Source organism: Natrix helvetica (genome assembly GCF_964273705.1).
Source record: "Natrix helvetica genome assembly, chromosome: 10".
Classification (NCBI taxonomy): domain Eukaryota; kingdom Metazoa; phylum Chordata; class Lepidosauria; order Squamata; family Natricidae; genus Natrix; species Natrix helvetica.
In genome coordinates, this window is record NC_138561.1 from 4,677,387 (window position 1) to 4,698,586 (window position 21,200).

The 21,200-nt window shown below is 39.7% G+C and overlaps 1 protein-coding gene across 3 annotated transcripts in view; it reads right to left on the minus strand.

Annotated features, from left to right (window-relative positions):
* Window positions 1-21,200, minus strand: part of RSPRY1 (ring finger and SPRY domain containing 1) — a 37,013-nt gene that overhangs the window by 13,867 nt on the left and 1,946 nt on the right. For all 3 annotated transcript variants that reach the window (XM_081963027.1, XM_081963028.1, XM_081963029.1), the window contains exons 2-7: window positions 11,909-12,402; window positions 7,728-7,780; window positions 4,865-4,977; window positions 3,349-3,475; window positions 2,612-2,670; window positions 697-763 (exon numbers count right to left, since the gene is read on the minus strand). In XM_081963027.1, coding sequence (XP_081819153.1) covers window positions 697-763; window positions 2,612-2,670; window positions 3,349-3,475; window positions 4,865-4,977; window positions 7,728-7,780; window positions 11,909-12,255 — 766 coding nt within the window. In that variant the 5' untranslated portion in view covers window positions 12,256-12,402. The remainder of the gene's footprint in view (window positions 1-696; window positions 764-2,611; window positions 2,671-3,348; window positions 3,476-4,864; window positions 4,978-7,727; window positions 7,781-11,908; window positions 12,403-21,200) is intronic.

The window sequence follows — 21,200 nt, forward strand, 5'->3', positions numbered from 1 at the left end:
TAATAATGTTTTGTTGTACGTTTTTCTTCATTTTACATCACAATTCAACTTTGCAACAACAATATACTGGTGGTATCAGCACTTTTTAAATTATACATAATATTGTATGTCCTAATTACGTCTCTTTTTCTCTTATTCATACAATATGGTAAACAACAAAAAAATAAAAAGGAAAAAAAATAGGAACTTCATATTATAAGACATACTTACAGCATATCTATTGTTTCCACAGTTCTATCATAGTTCTCTATTCATTTATCATTCTATATATTTTGATTTACACTTTTGTACATTCTGGTAGTAATATTGCTTACACTACATATTCTTCTATATAACTTTATTCCTGCATTTATTTCTGGCTTGTTAATCGTCTTTCATCATTGGTTTTCTAATCTTTGCATCTATTATCTAGACTTTCAAAAAGGCAGATGAGGCCAGGTTCTTTCCCCAGGGTGAGCAGACCAGTCCTCCGAAATGGTTTGCCATTGCCTCCTTCCTAGGGCAAGAGAGACTGGCTGGCTCAAGATCACCCAGCTAAGCTTTAACTTTAATTGGTTTTTAATGGTACATTTTTGTGTGTCTTGTTTATTTGTATGCTAGCCTGTAAATGCTCAAAATACTGTAAATATCCCACATAACAAACCATCCTGGGACCTGTTTTGTTTTTAACTCTGCATTTCTAATGAGTACACTTACTTGTTTGTGCAAACTTCTCCAGGGCTATTAGTGCAAAAAGCATGACGGTCGGATGGGACTGGAACTCCTAAGATAAAGAAGGGAAATTTTTGCATTCAATATTCCCCAAAGTTGTCTTCAAAATCAAGTGTTGGTTGATTTTTTTCCAACAAAGGGAAAAAAGCTTGTGAAGGTAAGAAAAATTATTCTTTTAGCACAATAAAAAACAGCCTGAAGACAAGGCTTACTTCAGAGAGCCAGGCATCAATACAAGCTGCTTCCCTACACAAAAGGAAAATAAGATATTCTAGTTTAGCAAGGGAAAAAGCCAGGCGTTCTAGCTTCAGGATCACCCTCTCCTCTTCCCCACTCAAAAAAGATTCCTCATCTTCCAAACCATCGTTTCGGCAGAGGTAAGTTCCACCAGACAACCCCAACCTTTCTGGTTTGGTGGCCTGGCTGAGGGGGGGGGGAAGGATGGTTCTTTGTCACTGCTAAGAGTGTGCATGAGGGCGCATAGCTCAATTTGTGCTCCCACAAATGGAGCTTTGTGCGCAAGGGCGAACACCCAACCCTCGTGCAAGTAAAGCTGGGCATGCACGCTCTTGCCCACTGGTTCCGAAGGGGGAAGGTTCTATGCGAGGGCCCACCCTTCATGCAAGTGGAGCTGCATGCACGAGCACCCTCACCCACTGCTTGTGTGGTCTGGTTCCAAAGGGAGAAGGAGGGATGCTTCTGTGCGAGTGCCCGCCTTTCTTGCAAGCGGAGCTGCGCACACAAGCTCGCTCGCTGCTCACAGGACCCACTTCCAAATGGGCAGCAACCCCAGAGTTGGGGAAACCCGAGTTAACACCAACCCATTTGCGGCCTTCAGCTTCTCTTCCAGAATGTCAGAACTACCTCAAACCTCCTTTCCCCACAATTCAGATACATTTATTTCTTTGGGGGAAGGTTTAAGGATTAAATGGGGGCCTTAAAGGTTTTGATTCCAGGCCCAGCTACCCTGGTATCACAAGCCACATTTTCTGCAGCCTCCACGCAAAGCTGAAGGAGATGCCTTTCTCCTTTTAAGAGTCCCTTTTCAAGCTTTAGTGTGACTAATGCCGGGATTCCCACGCCCCATGGAAATTATACCGCTAAAATGAAGAAACGTAGGCATGGATTTTATGTAAAATAACAGTGACTTTAATACTAAAAGTAAAAAGGCAGCTGCTCCTTAAGCCGGAATCCTTATATTACCATGCTATACATGACTCTGAGTAATTGATCTATGATTAAAGAAAAGAATACAGTAGATGCACAAGTATTTTTAGTAGCACGTAAGTAATTTACAGCTACTTTCCTTTAAGTCTTCAAGTACATGTTGCCTGACAGTCTTGAAAAGTGAAAAGGTTGTTAAATTTAAATGAGTGTTTCTGTATTTCTCCACAGCTGAAATTGGGACGATTCACAACTTTTATTTATAATTACACATAAAAATTCACCGAAAGCAAAAATAGGGTTGTGGATCAAGCGAGCATGACGTTTGTGTTTTGCCCAAGAAAATATGTTAGTAGTTATGTGATTGTTTCACTAAATGATAACATTCAAAATGTCCTATACAGCTGGACTGCTAGTCCATCCAGCTAGCAAAAATATTATTAACTGCATTAGTAGCAGCTTTTGAAACCTTTGACAGTAACCATGTAGAGTCTGGCCCAGACGGATGGTGGTGTCTTAAGCAAACATGCTAAATTCTGAACTGTGGCTCTTTTCTTCTTCTTCATCAAAACCTGTCAACCTTCACTGGGCCACTGAAAAATAACTGCAATGGCTAGACACACCATGCTGCGGCATCCTTTTTTTAGTGACACAAGACAAAATGAGATCAGAGCATAGAAATCCCTTCAAATGTTTACACACAATACTTAGCATACTGATTTATTTTGGTACTCACCAAGCTCTGCAGTAAGTACTCCAAGATTCCTTGGCTGAGTAAACCTACACTTGCAGGGCCTGTAAAAACACTAAAAATGAAACACGTGCATCGAAGGTGCTGTTTTACATTGTTTAAGAAGTCTCTTCAGAAACGTTTAGGATCCTGCACTGCTTTTTCCAGTTCTCTTGTTTTACAGAAGGAAGAAGCATTCAGCAAAGAAGATATAGCTGCAAAAATATTTTTTACCAAGTTTTCTCTCTCCCCCGCCCCTTCTCTCTCTACCAGACAAGAATACAAACAACACACAAAGTGATTTACATAATCTGACACCTCCAGTCTAGTTTGTCCTTCTAAAAAGGTTGGTTAAATTCAGTACTGACATTTTGTTTCCCACCTTCCTTCTGACAAAACAAATTCTAGACTTTCCCCTCTGTAGATATTGCCATATAAGGGGGAGACAAAGGAAGAACAGGGATCTGTATGTAAACGTCTCACTCCTACCACTCATAAACCACTGTACTGCATTCTGGCAAATGGCACCAGGGATTACAAATTAATTTAAAGAGATTAAAACACTGTCATGTGTTTTTGAGCATCTGAAGGATGCTCTATGAGCAGATGTCTAATTGTAGACAATATATTTATTACAGATTAGGAGAGGATGAACCTAGAAACAACAGTGGTGTGTGGATAAGTCCTAAAGAACTGAACTGTAACCTCCCTAAAGAGACATAAGGACATCCCAGAATCCTTACCTGCGAGCTTTTCTGCCAAACAGCCCAGGACTGCAGTGGTATTCCGGTGTTTGGCAGGATGGCAGGCATCCTGGAGAGCCACTGCTCCATTTAAATTTAATATTTCTGTCAATTTCTGCAATGCATCCTACACAGGAAAAGGACCAGGCTGTTGAATGTCAGATCGCCAAAAGAAACATTCCATTCCATTCATATCTTAATACCGTATAAGGTAACCTATCTATACTGATACAGGCACAAACTGAATTTGAAATAACAAGTAAGCACTGAAATTGCACCAACGAAATTTATAAAATAAAATAAAAATAATTAAGAAATAAAGGAGTGAATTAAAAACAAAACAACAACAAAAATCCTCAAAGGGCAGATTCAATGGACCACCCATTTTCTATGTTTCTATGAAATAACAAAATCAAGGGGTTTTTTTGGAGAGACTTTACTTAAGACGACTTTCCAAAATGGACGATAAGACATCAAACAGTGATGGCTCACAACATTTAACTAAAAGCCATAAGATTGAAGGAAGCTGAGAAACACTGTTAAACACGTGAAAACTAAAAGCCATATTTTCCCCAACTGTGCTTCAAGCAAACATAATTAATTTGCATTGTAAAACAAACATACTTTTTACATCTGAAAATCACAACTAAGAAAACACGAAAGCCATTCTGGATGATGTTGTATTGTAGATTGAAGCAAAGGATCAGCAATTTGGAGAAAATTGATATACACAACACAATTGCATTATAAGCAGTTAGCAAATGTAACCATTTTGAAGCTGCTTCAAACTTCTACTGTTTTAGTTTATATTGTTATATATATTGACACTGTTTGTGAAATTACATGTTCAAATAAAGCATTAGGAATCACATACTAAATCCTAATTACCTAAGATTTAGTTAGTTTTTTAAATGGTATTCTATTTTTTTCAGAGCAGATAACTTTTTAGAGCATTTTATAATAGAATTATCAGCTTTTCAAAGAAAAAAAATACAAAATTGGAAGCAGTTCTTAGATTCCTATTATTGTACTGCGAATACTTTCAATATTTAGATAGAATACAAAAACAATTAAGAATGAGCAAGGCTCAAATTATAGATTTTTAAATATGAACAACTAGTGACAATAGATGAATTAAAATGAATAATATAATATAGAACTTGGAAAATTAATTATATAAACAATATCTGTGTGTTTAGCATTACTGTGACCTACTATGAAAGATACATATTGTATTAATTAATATCAAATTGGTTTTGCCAAAACACATGGTTTGAGTCACAGGTTTTGCTTTTTCTGAATTTTTATTCAAGTTATATTTTTTGATATAAACCTGACAAACATTTCCCATTCAACCACACTGAGGTATTTTAAGGATTTGAGATCTGCATTTTTTTAAAAAGCATACTTCTAAAGGAGATTAAAATCAAGGCGATTAAAGCAGAGTTTTAAAGAAGTTGCTTTAATTTTAAATTTAATCAGGTATTTATTTGACCAATCTATATATTTAACTTACTTTGGTTGGTAATGGGCATTCATCCAAGAGTAAAGTTATAACAGCTGGTCCCAAGGGGTCTTCTAATGGAATAACTCTTATTAAGGACTGGACAACCTCCAGCCATCCTTCATCTGTCAACCACCAAAGAATAAAAGCAAATATGTTAACTTAAAGAAAGAAAGAGACATACCACTAATCAAAAGCAGGATTTCATCAGCATTTGAATAATTCAAGGGGACAAATCGTCTCAGACGTATGTTAAAAATAAAACAATTGGCTGTTGATCCAGAGTGGAATCGCAGGACAAAATTAATGCCTCTTGGAGTCCAGACAGATACTTGTCATACCCGAACGGAATGTAAGAGCAAACTTTCACTTGTACAAAATGCAGCTACGCAAGATTGTGGAACACAGGGTGCTTTGGGCAGATGGTGCTACACAGATGGAAGTTGACACTTTCCACAGGTGAAACACACAATACGTTGTGGAGCAAAATATTCTCCACAGACTTCAATGCATCTTATTACATGCAAGGCTAATAGTGAGTTTCCACAATTCCTGCAGAGTCCGGTTTTACTCTCTTTAGTGTGTGTGTGTGTGTGTGTGTGTGTGGGATGGGAAAGTTTATCTCCATTTTCTGCTGAAGGAATCTCATTTGTTAGATTTACAGGTAGTCCTCGACTTACGACCACAACAGAGCCCAAAATTTCCGTTGAGACATTTGTTAAGTGAGTTCTGCCCCCATTTTATGACCTTTCTAGCCATAGTTGTTAAGTGAATCACTGCAGTTGATAAGTTAGGAACGTGGTTGTTATGGTAAGTGAATCTTGCTTTCCTACTGATTTTGCTTGTCAGGAGGACACAAAAGAGGGGATCACGTGACCTTGGGACCAAGCAATGGTCATAAGTATGAACCAGTTGCCAAGCATCTGGAATTGGATCACGTGTTCATGGGGATGCTACAAAAGTTGTAACGGTGGACAATGGCCACAAGGTGTTGTAACTTTGAACAGTCACTTTGAACAGTCACTAAATGAACTGTTGTAAGTTGAGGACTATCTGTATATCCTCCTGTTCAGGAGCTCATGGAGACTTCATTGTACTCTCTCCTCCTACCCCAAACAAACATCCCATAAGGCAGGGGTGTCCAAACTTGGGAACTTTTAAGACTTGTGGACTTCAACTCCCAGAATTCCCCAGACAGTCTTAAAGTTCCCAAGTTTGGACACCCCTGCCATAAGGTAGAGGGGGCGGTCTATAAGTGTGAATAATAAATAAAATAAAATAAATAAAAGGTAAGTTGGGCTGAGAGAGTGGATTTGTCCAAAGAAAGCTGGGAGGATTTTGCACTTTGCCCACAAGAATTTGGGCCTTTGGCAAGGGCAAAGTTCAAACACATTGACTCCCCAATGTCATTTTGAAAACCCCAAACTCTCTGTGATGTTTTAATGGGAGTTAAAGGTAAAAATATACAATACAATGATGTTTTAATGGGAGTTAAAGGTAAAAATATACAATGCCTAAGTAGTTGGGGGGGACGGGACGATGACCCAATAGTCATACTCAAGTAGACGCTCTTTCTCCAGCAAATCAGAGAGAGTCCATCATATTTTCTACAATATGTACAGAAAATTGAGTCATAAAAGGGAACTTTGAATTCTCCTAGGCTGTAAGAATTGCTGTTGTCACTTGAGTGGGGAATAGTGTTTTCATCTGGCCCCCATCTCCTAGTTCCTTCTTAAAGGAAAAAGGGAAGGAAAAAATAATGATGATGGGAGTTTTTTGCACAGCAGGATCAAGAAATAATGAAGACTGCCCTGGCTTAAACTGCTTTTTTTGTTTTCAGGACAATAAGAACAGCTTAAATTTAGAATGGTTACATGCAGTAACAGATCACAACAACATTGGGTAAAGAAAGCAGAGGTAGGTAGTAGGTAGGCCTCGACTTACACCAGTCGCTTAGTGACTGAGGTGTCAATAGATCCCCCAAAAGCTATTTGTGACCTGCTTCTGAAGTTCTCCCCCCCTCACACACAAAAGTGACCTGCATTTACAGCCACCTGCAGAGTCCTGTGCTCACGTAACCATTTCTAGTTTTTCCAAAAACAGCACTTCCCGTTGTTGTTGTTGTTTTGCCCAAAACACCCCGTACAGAGCAATGGGTTCATTTAATGACTATGGCACTCGCTTAACCACCGCTGCAAAAATGGTCATAAAATTGGGCTAGTCACATGACGGCCCGCTTCATCTGTCACAAATTATGACCACCATGAGAGGCTTCACTGTGGTTGATGCCTCAAGGACTACCTGCCTCAAGGTGTGGGTCTGTGTAAATATGTGACACTGGGAGATATGCTATCAAACTGCAGAATTTTATGAGCAGCTTCCAGTTTCTCCAACTGAACCTGGAGCCCCAGAATAGAATAATTAAGACTTTTTGTAACTGTGCCAAGCAATCAAATACTTAATACGCACAGCCGCTTGGGGGAAATGTAGAGGTATCCGTACACACGGGAGGCCTTCCTTGCTCCCGCAAACCTTCTTGGCTTTTAATTACAACTTTCTTTTCCATTTAGATGAAAAGTAGGTAGCTGTTCCTTTGGTGATTCTAAGATGAATTACTCAATCGCAGTAGAAATAAAATAAGTCAGCCGGCAGGCTGATCTTTCCAATAGCATAATTAATAAATTTAGCCAGATTAAACAGGTACATTTATAATGATCAGAGAAAGTTTTTTTATTTTACCAAGCTTGCTGTCAGGCAGAGATATCATTTAAATGATTGCTCAACCTCACATAATAAACACACACTGCAATTCTGTACTTCTTTTCTGAGCAAAGAGTTTATTTCAACAAAGAACAATTGAAAGGAAAGGAAATACCTGTTTCTGCCATTTCGTGCAAGGTCATCATCGAATAAGGAGGTTCCTGATCACTAAAAGGAAAAAAAAAAAAAAGGAAAAACCTTGTTAATTATTACCGAGTTTGTACATTTCTACCTGCCCACATTGAATGAAAAAGAGTGCAGGTAGTCCTCAACTTACAACCACAATTCACCCCCAAATTTCCATTGCTAAGCACGACAGTTGTTAAGTGAGTTTTGCCTCAATTTACAACCATTCTTACCATTGTTAAGTGAATCACTGCAGTTCTTAAATTAACAAGACAATCGTTCAGTGAATCTGGCTTCCCCAAGGACTCTGTTTGTCAGACGTTTGCAAAAGGGGATCACATGACCCCGGGACACTGCGACCGTCATAAATATGAGTCAGTTGCCAAGCGTCTAAATTTTGATCACATGACCACAGGGACGCTGCAGTGGTCCCAAATGTGAAAAATGGTTATGTCACTTTTTCAGTGCTGGTGTAACTTTGAACGGTCGCGCAATGAAGGACTGTAAATCGAGGATTACCTATAATCCTAATTTATGACAAAAGTTCTGTATCTAATCTGTAGGATGCTCACACTCTACTCTGTTCAACTATCCAACTAATTCTTACCTCATCCTTTCTTCCTAAGGAGCTTAAGCCAGCAGTTATATCTTGCCTTTCATCCTTACAACCATTCAGCTAGTCCAGTGATAGCAAAACTTTTTCGCCTCGGGTGCCAAAAGCACGCACTCACGAGCATACCCACCCCCATAATTTAATGCCCTCCCGCACCGTAACCCCTGTGCATGCATATGTGGCCTCCCCATGGCTTTCCTGGAGCCTGGGGAGGGCGAAAATGGCCCACCCCGCCCACCTGGAGGCCCCCCGGAGGCTGGAAATGGCCTGTTTTCCGTCTTCCGGTTTGCACGTTGGGCCGTTTTTCGCCCTTTGGAAGCTTCAGGGAAGCCTCTTGAAGGTGAAAAAATGGCCCAACACACAAACTGGAAGTTCAGGAACAGACTTCCGGTTTGCTCATTGGGACGTTTTTCTCCCTCCAGAGGCTTCAGGGAAGCCTCCTGAGGGCAAAAAGTCGGTGCCGAACTTCCAGTTTACGCATTGGGTTGTTTTTCGCCCTCCAGAGGCTTCCCTGAAGCCTCCGGAGGGTGAAAAACGGGTGAAAATCAAGGCCAAAATCAGCTGGCCAGTGCATGCATGCGCGCTGGAGCTGACAGGGCAACGCCTCGCGTGCCCTCAGAAATGGCTCCGTGTGCCACCTGTGCCGTAGGTTTGCCACCACAGTGCTAATCTCTCTCCTACAATGGAGGACATTTAATACTACTAGCTTACAAAATAATGTAAGTGCAGGACCCCAGACAGACAATACAGCTCAACTTCCAGTCTTTAGCACAGCTAATGTGATAGGTTTATTGGGGGGGGGGGGGGGAGATAAAAGGGGGTAACCTTCTGGAGACCCTGAATTCCATGGAAGGATAACTGGAGCCAAGTGAAATAAATTGCCATTCAAGCTACTGCTGCAGAGACCAGAATAACTATTACAAGCTGTTTATCCAAGGATGTGCCAAAAAAAACAGCAACGATGGTTTAGTACAATTTTGTGAAAAACGAGTCTCTTTTCCCCCAACAAAAGACTGATGGAAATAGGAGCAGAACTAATTAGCCAATGAAGGGACTTCATAAAGAGCACCAGTGAAATTCAATGGAAGCCAATGCCTGGTATGACATTGATATTCTGCCTGTCTTTAATTATAGAACTCAAAAGGAGAATAGGCAGGGTTGCCTTGCTGTTTTACATCCTCCTACTAGTAACAGCCAGCATGATCATCTTTGCTTCATTGAAGTTACAATATCACATGCCTTCCCAACATGCCCAGGGTGCTTCGTTCCTTGCCAGAAAAGACACAAGAGGTACAGAATGGCTGATAAAGAATGACCATCTAAAGCAGGGGTGTCCAAACTTGGGAACTTTAAGACTTGTGGACTTCAATTCCCAGAATTCTGGCTGGCTGGGGAATTCTGGGAGTTGAAGTCCACAAGTCTTAAAGTTCCCAAGTTTGGACACCCCTGATCTAAAGAATTATGAGAGCTTTTGACAGCAGCAAAGGTATCCTAGAACAGGAGTGTCCAACCTTGGCAACTTTAAGACTTGTAGACTTCAACTCCCCAAATTCCCCAGCAAGCCATGCTTGGGGGGAAAAGCCGCAAAAGGGGAGGTGGAAGACACACAACTTGCAACCTTTTTCTAGCTTCCCCATTGACTCCACTTGTGAGAAATCAGCAGGGAAGGTGGTGAATGGCGGCTACGTGATCAGGGGATGCTACCCCTCTCTGACTGGTCATAATTCCCTTAGTTCAGTCCTGTTGTAGCTTCACGCTGTACCTGAACAAATGGCTGTTACCCCAAGGGTTACCTGTAATAAGTGACACATGTTCAATTCTTTGTTGAAAATCACCTCTTTCATTCTTCCAGCATCCCAAGTAACCTGCAAAGCATCCCTTCTACTTTCACCATAACAAGTAAACTATGAGTTGGATGGGCACTAACCAGTAAACCTCTGAGTTTCAACAGCTGGGGTGGAACTGAAGCTGGAGCTGGTCCAACATCTTAACAACTACATGTAGTCCTCGAATTACAACACTTTGACCATTCAAAGTTACAATGGCATTGAAAAAAGTGATTTACGACCATTTCCTACACGTATTACCATTACAGCATCTCCATGGTCACATGATCAAAATTTTGATAATTGGCAACTGACTCATATTTATGACGGTTGTAGTGTCCTAGGGTCATGTGATCCCCTTTTGTGATCTTCTGACGAGCAAAGTCCATGGGGAAACCAGATTCACTTAATAACTGTTACTAACTTAATAACTGCAGCGACAAATGTGGCAAGAAAAGTCGCAAAAGGGGGAAAACTCACTTAACAAATTTTTCACTTAGAAACATGAGTATTGTGGCCGTATGTTGAGGACTACCTGTACTCATTTAGTATTTTTCCTATTAAATTAAATGCCAACAAAGTTCAGGGAAACAATAGCTGTATCTTGCTCCTTTTTCTAAATTTCTAGTATTTGGTGCCTATGATTCTAATCTTTGTGATAACTATGTTATCATGATAAGAGACACTCAGAAACCAATCCTCCATTATCTAGTCTTCTTTTAAAACCCCAAACTGCTTTGCACACTTCCTTCTCCATCACTTCTTTTTTTTATAACATATCTATTGCATCATCTTGAAACCAGTGCAATAAGGATGCAGTAGAGGCTCTACACCTCTGTGGTTAAACAAACATTTTTCTTTGTTAAGCTTGACTTTGGTGACTGTATACACACACACCCTAAACCTTTTTTGGCAATAAATGCAATGATCTCAAATTCCAGAGACAGGAGTCAGATAAAAGTTTCTCCCAAAACTGTCTTCTAAGCAGGCATTTTCCAATGTTTCATTGGAAACATTGTTCATCTAGTGATTCACTATCAACATCCTGAAAAAGTGGTCTATGGAAATACTTCATCAGCAATGATCCCACGGAGCATTTACAAGTATTAGTAACACACATTCTTTCCTCTGTCAAAAATGTGTGCGCTTTCAAAGACTGTGGAACCAGCTCTAGCCTCTTTCACTGCAACATATGTGTGTGATTAATGCCTATTAACAACTTTTATATTGTTCTCCTTAGTGTGATTATGTCACTCTTGACCGATGAAAGACTATAAAGAACAACTAGGGTGTGTTGGGTTACAAACCTAAAACAAAAGTTATAACCCAGGTAGTGTTAAAACTAAGACTAAACCAAAAGAAACACAAATATTTTCCTTAAACCATTGAACTATGGTTTCCAAGTTCTCCAAACAGCATGATCAAAAGTGGCTGATTTAGTATCTAATCCATTCAATTTTTTCTTGAAAAGTTAACAGAAATTACAAATCTGCTATCCTCTACCCTAGAGACAGGGTTCAGATAAGAATCTCTTTCCAAAACTACCTTCTTAATAGGTACTTTCCAATGATTCATCATCCTGAAAATGTGTCTTAAGGAAGCCACAAAACACACCCATTTTTTTATCCCCATTAGGCCTAGAGCTTCAGCACTCTGATGGCTCCAGAAAGCAATTGTAGAATCTGTAGCAGCCAGGTTCATTCGCTGCCTCATTGCTCTCCAGATACTTACTTGTCTACTAATGTCCGAATTACTGCCAGCGTGTCAAGTACTAACACATCAACATTATGTTTTTTCCTTCTGGGTTCATGTGGCCCCCTCCCCCTCCGGGGGGGCCGTATTGGGTCCCTCTGATGGCTCCTTGTTTCAGGTACAGGCATTCTGCTGTTCTCTGCCTGGTGATTCCTGGATTCTGCATTCTCTTCTGCACCGCTGTCTTCTCGGCAAACACAGGAATTGCCCATACTGCTAACTCCCAAGGTTTGTAGCAAATAGAGAATATGCCGTTCAAAGGTCAGCCGTAAACCTTGGAAAAAGTTTCTGCTTGCATAGAGCACAACCAAAGCAACAACAATCATCTAGACAGTTTTAAAATCAATGTTTTGGGGGTGTTGAATTGTAGCCTTTGCATCATACAAGTTTGTAAAAACTGGAACAGGCAGGAAATGGTTGGTTTACTTTCTGACATCATCACTGGTGATACTCATTGGTTATCCAAAAGAGGCCTGCAAAAAGAAAAGAAAAGAAAGAACACCCAAAATCAATCTGGATTTAAATTGTAATGATGCCAACAATCCCCCCCCCCCACACTTCCATATTCAAATCATAGATTTTTTTAACAACAGCATGTCATTGTGGCTTAAACTCGCCAGTTATCTTTAGCAGAAAATAGAAAATCTGGAATCTGTCCCACCTGCGAACTTTGCCTGCTTATCCCAAAATTTGCTAAAGTCACCAGCATGCTATTTCTTATTATCTGTCCTAAGTTCAGACCCTTCGTTATTCAGAGCTACCTCAAGGACAATAAGCTACAGCGGCCACAATTTGCTTTTTTTCCTCTGTAACATCTCCCCATATTAGAAAGCTTTGTGTTCTTTGCAAGAAGTAAATTTCCAGCCTTTGTCTTCTTTTGCTGCCTATCAAGAATAGATTGATTGGTTCCAAGAAAAGACAAAGGGAGCCCCATCCAGTTCAACAGATGACAGGAGCAGCAACTGAGGCCACATACCCTATTTTTCGGAGTATAAGACACACCTTCCCCCCCCCCCAAAAAAGAGTGTAAAAATCTGGGTACGTCTTATACACTGAATATAGCATTTTTAGCCTCCTGAAACCCCACACCCACGAATCCCGTTTTTTGCAAAAATGGATGCACAGAGGGTTTGGGAGGCCTGCAAAGTGGTCCTGGGGAGGGCAAAAACAAGCAAAAGATGGAGCATTTTTGCTTGTTTTTGCCCTCCCCAGCCCCCAGGAGAACTTTGCAGGGTTTGGGAGGTCTGCAGAGTGCTCCTGGGAGCTGGGGAGAGCAAAAACTTTTATTTTTAAATTTACCTCTTCAAAAGGTAAATTTACCTTTTGGGGCTGTGCATACTTCTTGAAAACGATGCAAAAGAAGCACACACAAGTCTTCTATTTATCTATATCCAGAAAAAGTAGTTTGGAAGCCAATGATCTTAGAAACTCCTTCAGTTAACTGTCAGACATGTTTTTTTCCAGACTTCTAAAGAGGAAATATATCCATCAATCACCCCAAGTCATTCCAATATAAGGCAACCTGTTAGACAGACTGTCTACCAAATGAGACAATAGAAACGTAAAAGGCATCACAAAAAAAAAACCTTTATGTCAAGCAATTCACTTAGAAATCACAAGTAGCAAAGGCATACTTTTAAATAGATTTAAGTAGAATTTTAGGAATCTTCCAAGGCCATGAGGTCTCTGTACTAACAAAAGGCAGCACACGTTTCTCTTCTGTTTTCCAATTTCTTGAAATTGCAGCTCTATTGAAATTGCAAAAACAACACCAAATCTTGTGGTAATTAAAATGCCACTCTATTTATACAATGTATATGGCCACTTGGTTCAATGCTTTTGGCTGACTAAGAATAATTAAAAACTATGGAAAAGCGTAGGGCAATACAGCAGCTGAAGTAAAAAGTGTCCTACTACCAAATTAACAAGACCATGATTGTGCTACAAGTTTTCAGATCTATATTTTTTCACTATTGCCTTTCTTCTACAAATCCTTCCTCAACAGCTGCTTTTATCTCTCTTGTGACAGTGTATGTATTAAACGGACATCAGCAACTACATACTGCATATAAAGGTTAAGCCAAACCAGTATTAGCATCCAGTCTGCTGCCAGAAGCTGATGGACCACAGTGTTTTCTTTTCCAGCTCAGTTCTTCTTCTTCTTTACCATTCAAAGGTTGGGACAGGCTTAGCAGGATGCATCTTAGGGAAACTTTCTATCCTGGAAATACACCTACAGAAGTCAGGCCCTTTTAAAAAGGATTTTTTGGAGCGTGCCAATGAAGTATGTGAAATATCACCAGTATGTTGCTTGTTAGAGAACCAAAATCAGCAAACCACAGAGACTTTAGAAGACTTTCTAGAGATAATCACCATGCATGTAATAACAATGGCATCAATGGAAGCTCAGAGTTGGTGCTTTCAGAGCTTGGGGGCTTGTTTGCAGAGGTTTCAGTACCAGAATAGGTAACATTTTCTAGCACTGAAGATATTCTCTGAGCTTGGTGGCTTTCTTGCAGACGTTTCATTACCCAAATTAAGCATCATCGGTTACTAATTTCAACCCTGAGCTACAAATACTTTTCTTTACTCCAGGGGTCTCCAACCTTGGCAACTTTAAGACCTCTGAACTTCAACTCCCAATTCTGGGAGTTGAAGTCCACAGGTCTTAAAGTTGCCAAGGTTGGAGAGCCCTGCTTTACTCTACTGAAGATATTACCTAGTCTGGTTAAAAGAAGCCTGTAAGCAAAACACCTGGCTCAGACAGCACCCAGGAGTTCACGTTCAACAACCATGGTTGGCAGTACCAAATATTTATGAAATGAGACTTGCAAAGAGCCACAAGGACTTCAAAACTACCAAGTTACTTTCAGCTGTTATATCTTACTTGCCACATGTATTTTTAGCAGCATTCACCAACCAACTACATCAGATATAAATTCTTGGAGCAAGAATTCTGTTTTTTGAGCGACCCAGACACAAAACTGTGAATATGTTTCAGGGTCTTTTGATACCTAGTACTTTTCATTAACTGCACACCATACTTCCTATGAGCTAGCTTAATGAACATAAGCATGCAATTGCCATCCTTTATGCAATAAGTTTGTTTGTTTATTTAATTTGTTGGACAATGTACTCACACAATACGTATTTCCTATTTTTGTGATTTAAAACAATGTTTTAAAAATATTTTAAAACAAAAAAATATTTTCAAAGCTGGTGTGGACTCTTTCATAAGAAATCCAAAGGACTAAAAAATGATAGAAATGGTACCAGCCTACTTGTTTCTATAACATGTAATGAAATAATCACTATTTCAGAGATTCTAAGATTTTTACACGGTAACCCTCTGTGCAGAAAAAAAAATCCTCGCTCTAAATTATTGCCAAGAAACCAAATTTGAATACTTCAACCATCAAGCTTATTTCAGTTTCTTTACTGATTGCCAATATATGAAAACTCAGCTTTCAGATAGCTAATCCACAAAAGCTATTAGCAACATTGTTGTGATCCCAGAAAAAAAAGTCTCTTGCAAAATATCCGTATATGTTAAAAATATCCAATATGATGAATTACTGAAGACATGCCTTATCTCACCGCATCAAGATTTGCCTTATATTCTAACATTAAATTTGTTTAATAAGTTCATATTCAGTAAATTCCTATTAAAAAAAAACAATTTTCTTACCACAAGTTTGCCCTTCTTGTTTTTGTTAAATTCATTGGTTGTTACAAAACATTCCAGAATCTCTATTTTAATCATAAAGTTGTTTTAACTGCAAGAATACTACAGCCTAAAGTCTGGATGACATTTGGCATTAATTTCAAAACTGCTTTTCAGGTTGACGGGCCATTAATGGTGAACATTAATAAGTACGTATAAATAATTAAGTGTTCATATCATACTGGCCATTAGGCCACATACAATCAAAGTTTGAAGTTTGTCAAAGTGCAAAATAAATATATCAACACACACATTTCTGCTAATGGCTTGGTCCTAATCCAACTTGAAATATTCAAGAACAGGCTACATTAAGCATTCAGATAGCAAGGTTCATAAGAGAATACTGTACCCAACACTTTCAAAGAACCATCAAAACAAAACACAAAATTAACATATTCACATTCACTCCAGTTTTCATCATGATAAATAAAGGGCATAGGGCATTTTTTGAAAATAAGTTGGGAAAACAAATTTTATGAGCTACAACTGTACTATTTTTAGGCATCTGTGTGACTGGTTTTCTAGGCATATTTGAACCACAACTAAAGTCAATAAAATGTTATTCAACTGTTATCAAATGTGAAAAGTTTGCTTAACCTTAGTTTATTGAACAGACCACAATTGGCTGTGTTCACATCATAGAGGAAGCCAAACAAATGGATCGTGGTTTAATTAATTTATAGTCTCCTGTAATGCAACACCTGCAAAGAGCTAGAAGGACCAGGAACCAGTCTTTTGAACAATAGCTTACTCCACATCAGAATATGGATATGAATTTTATCCATAAAATTGCTCCAAACAAAAGCCTATATTCTCCCATAAAAAGTTTTGGTTATTTCCTCTTGAAACCTTGTTTTTAAGACACATTTTGCTCTGTTGAACAATTGCATGCATCAGCCACAGAACTACATGGCTCCTAGTTCATCATGCTATGCTGACTGGGATAAAATGATGCATTTCCACCCTTTTCCTTCTAGTAATTAAAAACTACACAGCTCCACAGGCTATGACATTTTATATACAAAGAATCACTCTTTGAGGGAGATGGATGATACATAAAGTGAAAAATAAAAAATATATGCTAACTTTTACATGCTGAACCAAGACCACTCAGCTATCCTGAGCCTATTGAAAAAAAGCTGTAGGTCTGTAACCATTTTATTTCTTTCAACTACTACTGCAAAGTCCCACAATTTTTTTCAGTACATGTCTAGCAAACATGCTAAACCACAAACATTGGCTTTAGTCAGATATGTATGTACACGGAACAGCAGCCATACCTTACCCAAATCAAAAATAAGACAATACTAATTTGAGATCTTAGTTGTAAGAATATTCATTTGAATCCATACCCTATATATTTTCTCAACATCACTTCTTTTTCTTCTCTATAACTTCAGCTCCTGGTGAGAGCAGCCATGCATTTGGAATAGATTGCCATGATGTTCTCGTAGGGTATTTCTCAATTTACCAATTTAGCTAATAGTCTGGGAATTTCAAGATAGTTTTCCAATCCAAAAAAAAAGCAGCTCAATTCATTTTTATCACAAAAAAGCAATCCAGGAGAATTCCACAATTGTTTCCATTGAGTCGTTAAACTATTCTTTGTTCTCTGCCCAGTTTCTTACGCGTGGGAAAAATGGTTGGAATGCCATAAAAATTTCAGGTGAAATGTGTCTCAGCGTTCTGAGCAACAAACCTCACATCACATTCAATGAAAATGAAAATAAAGCCCAGAACACCCAACTTGAAAGGCAGAGGAGTGTTTTACTTCTCTTCATGCCAAGATTAAGTATAACATTTCACTCTTCTCAAAGTAGCAAACAGCGCCATCTGTAAAATTGGAAGAAACAAAGGTCCAATTGAAGAATACAGGTGGCTAAATTGCTTCTAGTTCCCAATCATTCAACTTCGTAGCCTAATCTCTTTACTCACCAATGTCATTTTTTATGTTTGAATACACAAATGTTCACCCTCATTACCAAGGAACCTACTGGATAGTTGTGTCTATTAATGTTAATGAAAGTATAGGGCTAGTAAGTATGTTGTTAGAACACAGAAAATAGTACAGGAAATCCTTGACTTACAATCAAGGATTGTGACTTTTCGAAGTTACAATGGCACAAACAAACAAAACTTATGACCAGTTTTCACACTTACGACTGTTGCATCATCCCCCTGGTCATGTGATCAAAATTCGGACACTTGGCTTATTTATGATGGTTGCAATGTTAAGGGGACACATGATCTCCCTTTGTGGCCTTCTGACAAGCAAAGTCAATGGAGAATCCAGGTTCACTTAACAATACTTTTGACTAATTTAACAACTACAGTGATTCGCTTAAGAACTATGGCAAGAAAGATTGTAAAATGGGTCAAACTCACTTAACAAATGCTTCACTTAACAGAAATTTAGGGTCAATTGTGGTCGTAAGTCGAGGACTGCCTATAATCCACATGAAAATTCTGGGAGCCTCAAATTGAAATAGAGCTTCACATGGAGCCTTATGAAGCTGTTTCGTTCTTGCATATGCATTTTAGAGCAGAGTAAATATCATCACCTTTTTCTTTGCCTTCCCATTCTACTGCAACAATCCTTTATTTTAGGAAATAGTGCTAGCCAACCCTGAACCGAAAACCTTAATTCCAATGACTTAGTTTAATTTATGATAAATCATAAAGTAAATTCTTTGGTTTGTGTTTAGCATATTTAGCAGAGTGACTGGAGACTAAAACATATGAAAAATGGTTGCAGAAATTGGGTATGTCTAGTCCCGTGATGGCACGCGTGCCAGAGATGGCACACAGAGCCCTCTCTGTGGACATGTGCACCATCGCCAGCTGCTCTTCCAGGTTCCGCCAGCTGCTCTCTCCGGCAGTCTGGCGCACATGCGCACTCCAATTTTGGCACTTGGTGCTGAAAAGGTTAACCATCCCTGGTCTAGTCTAACGAAGAAAAGGACTAGGGGTGATATGATAGCAGTCCTCCAATATCTAAGGGGTTGCCACATAAAAGAGGGGGTCAACCTACTTTCCAAAGCACCTGAAGGCAGGACAAGTAGGAAATGGCTAGAAATTAATCAAGGAGAAAACCAACCTAAAACTAAGGAGAAATTTCCTTACAGTTAGAACAATTAATCAGTGGAATGACTTGCCTGCAGAGGTTGTGGGTTTCACTGGAGGTTTTCTAAGAAGAGACTGGACAGCCATTTGTCTGAAATGGTATAGAACAGCGATGGCAAACCTTTTTTGGCTTGAGTGACACAAGTGGGGGGAGCGCAGGGGGGTCGTGTGTAGGCGTGCCGCACCCATAATGCAATGCGCGACCCGCCCAGTGCGCATGCGCGCACAACAGGCGCTCCCCCCCATTTTTACATGCTTTTTTCACCCTCCCCAGGCTCCAGAGGCTTTATAGGAGCCTGGGGAGTGCGAAAACAGCCTCTCCTGCCCCTCCCCCCCTCCCAGAGGCTTTAGGGACCGCTCGGAGGATTCCCTGAAGCCTTCGGAGCGCTCAAAACGACCCCCTGAGCAAACCAGAAGTGACTTCTGGTTTGCTCGGAGGGTCGTTTTAAGCGTTCCGAAGGCTTCAGGGAAGCCTCTGGACGGTCCCTGAAGCCTCCGGGGGGCCTCCGGGGGGGCGGGGGAGACTCTTTTTGCCCTCCTCAGGCTCCTATAAAGCCTCTGGAGCCTGGGGAGGGCGAAAAATGGCTTTAAAAAAGGGTGAACTCATCTGGCCAGCGCGCACATGCACGCTGGCCAGCTGACAGGGCAGCGCCTCGCATGCCCTGACAAATGGCTCTGCGTGCCACCTGTGGCACACGTGCCATAGGTTCACCATCACTGGTATAGAATGTCCTGCTTGAGCAGGGACTAGAAGACTCCAAGGTCCCTTCCAACTCTGTTATTCTGTCAAATTCTATGAAATATTCTGAGTTCCTAGTCAACCCTGCCTTGGATTTACATAAAGGCTAAGTGAACAGTGTGAACCAATTCTAGATTAGGAAAATTTAAAAATTCAGAAGAAAAAGCAAACTCACTTAGAGGCATGCAAATCATTTAATGGTCAAAATAGTCTGATTTCAAAACTGGCTGTTTCAAGAGTTCAGATACTGAAGTGGTGTGATTTCAAAATAAGTGTAGCAACCTCCATTTTGAGATTTATTACACAATAACTTCCCCCTTTTAATAGTTTTCATGTTTTAAAAAATCCTTTTAATTTATTGTCAATTTTTCTGCACACGAGAAGATCTGTAACTATGCAGAAACAGCCATTTTATTTGCGGGTTATTTCATTTTTCTGCCCAACTGATAAGCACAAAATTGCAAGAAAGCCTTGAAGGAGACTTCTGCTAGTCTTAAGTAAACCAATTAAAGCAGCTATCTAGGAATGTGCAGCATTTCATATCTGAAGCCAAAAAAGTGTTCCAAGTAAATCTGGCCATGCTGTTGGTGTTTCCTTAACTCAAGTGCTTGTTTTCTTGGGAGCCAGGGAAACACGCAGCTTCTCCGAGGTACTAACACCTTGGCTTGGGATCCAAAGAGATACGTACCCCTAGAGATCCCCAAATTAGCAGAGCAGCAGAGTTAGAAGGGAGATAAATCATTATATAGGAAGTAAAGATAAGCTTTTAAAAGGATTAGACATAAAATCCACAATTTCTTTAAAATTCTTATGCAAGTGAATAGTTTTTGGTAAGCCCTTTCTCTTTCCTAGGGGGTGGGGGTGGAATTATAACAAAAAAGGAAAAAGAGAGGTATCCAAAAAGATGTCCTCACCCACTGCTTGCTCCGACCATTAACATCACATGGCCCTCAAAGATAACTCTTGAAGGAATGCAGCTTAAGTAACTCAAGAAAAGATCTGGAATATGCAATTTAATATTATGTGGAGCTTACTCCTCCATTTTGAACAGAGGTAAATCCAGGGCAGGAACTGGAGAAAAGAAGCATCAGACAACAGATCCTCTCCCAAGAGATGGATCATTTTACTGCTTTGAAAGTGACTCAGTAATGCAAATAGGTCAGAATTATCTATATCCTGAGGAAGCCTACAATACTAGAAAAACACAAAAGTTTTAACCACTGAAGCACACAGAGGCAGCTATTTCACAGAGTTGTACTTTGGGCTTTTAACGACCTCTCTTTCCTTACTTATCAGCAGCACATGTGCTTTGTGCATTACTGGACTCAAGAAGAAAGAGGAAATAGCTGCCAATCTCTGAGAAACTCCAGTTTATGATAAAAATAAAATACTGAGCAAAGTCTGACGTACTCAACCATTCCACTTCTGTCCATTTTTTATTTTTTCGGCATTAACATTCACAGTTCTTCCCAAAAGATGTTTATCTCCAGTGAAACTTTCTTTCCCTCTGGTTCTTCATTTAGTACAATATCTCTTTCTTCACATCATTTCAGTTTTTCCTAGTTTCCAAACTTTGACTCTTACAAATGCATTTCCCCCTTCCCAAGATAAGGATGGAATCGCATTCAAGGTTGTACTGGGTACAGGTTCAGAGGTACCTTAGCCACGGGCTTTCATGGTGAACA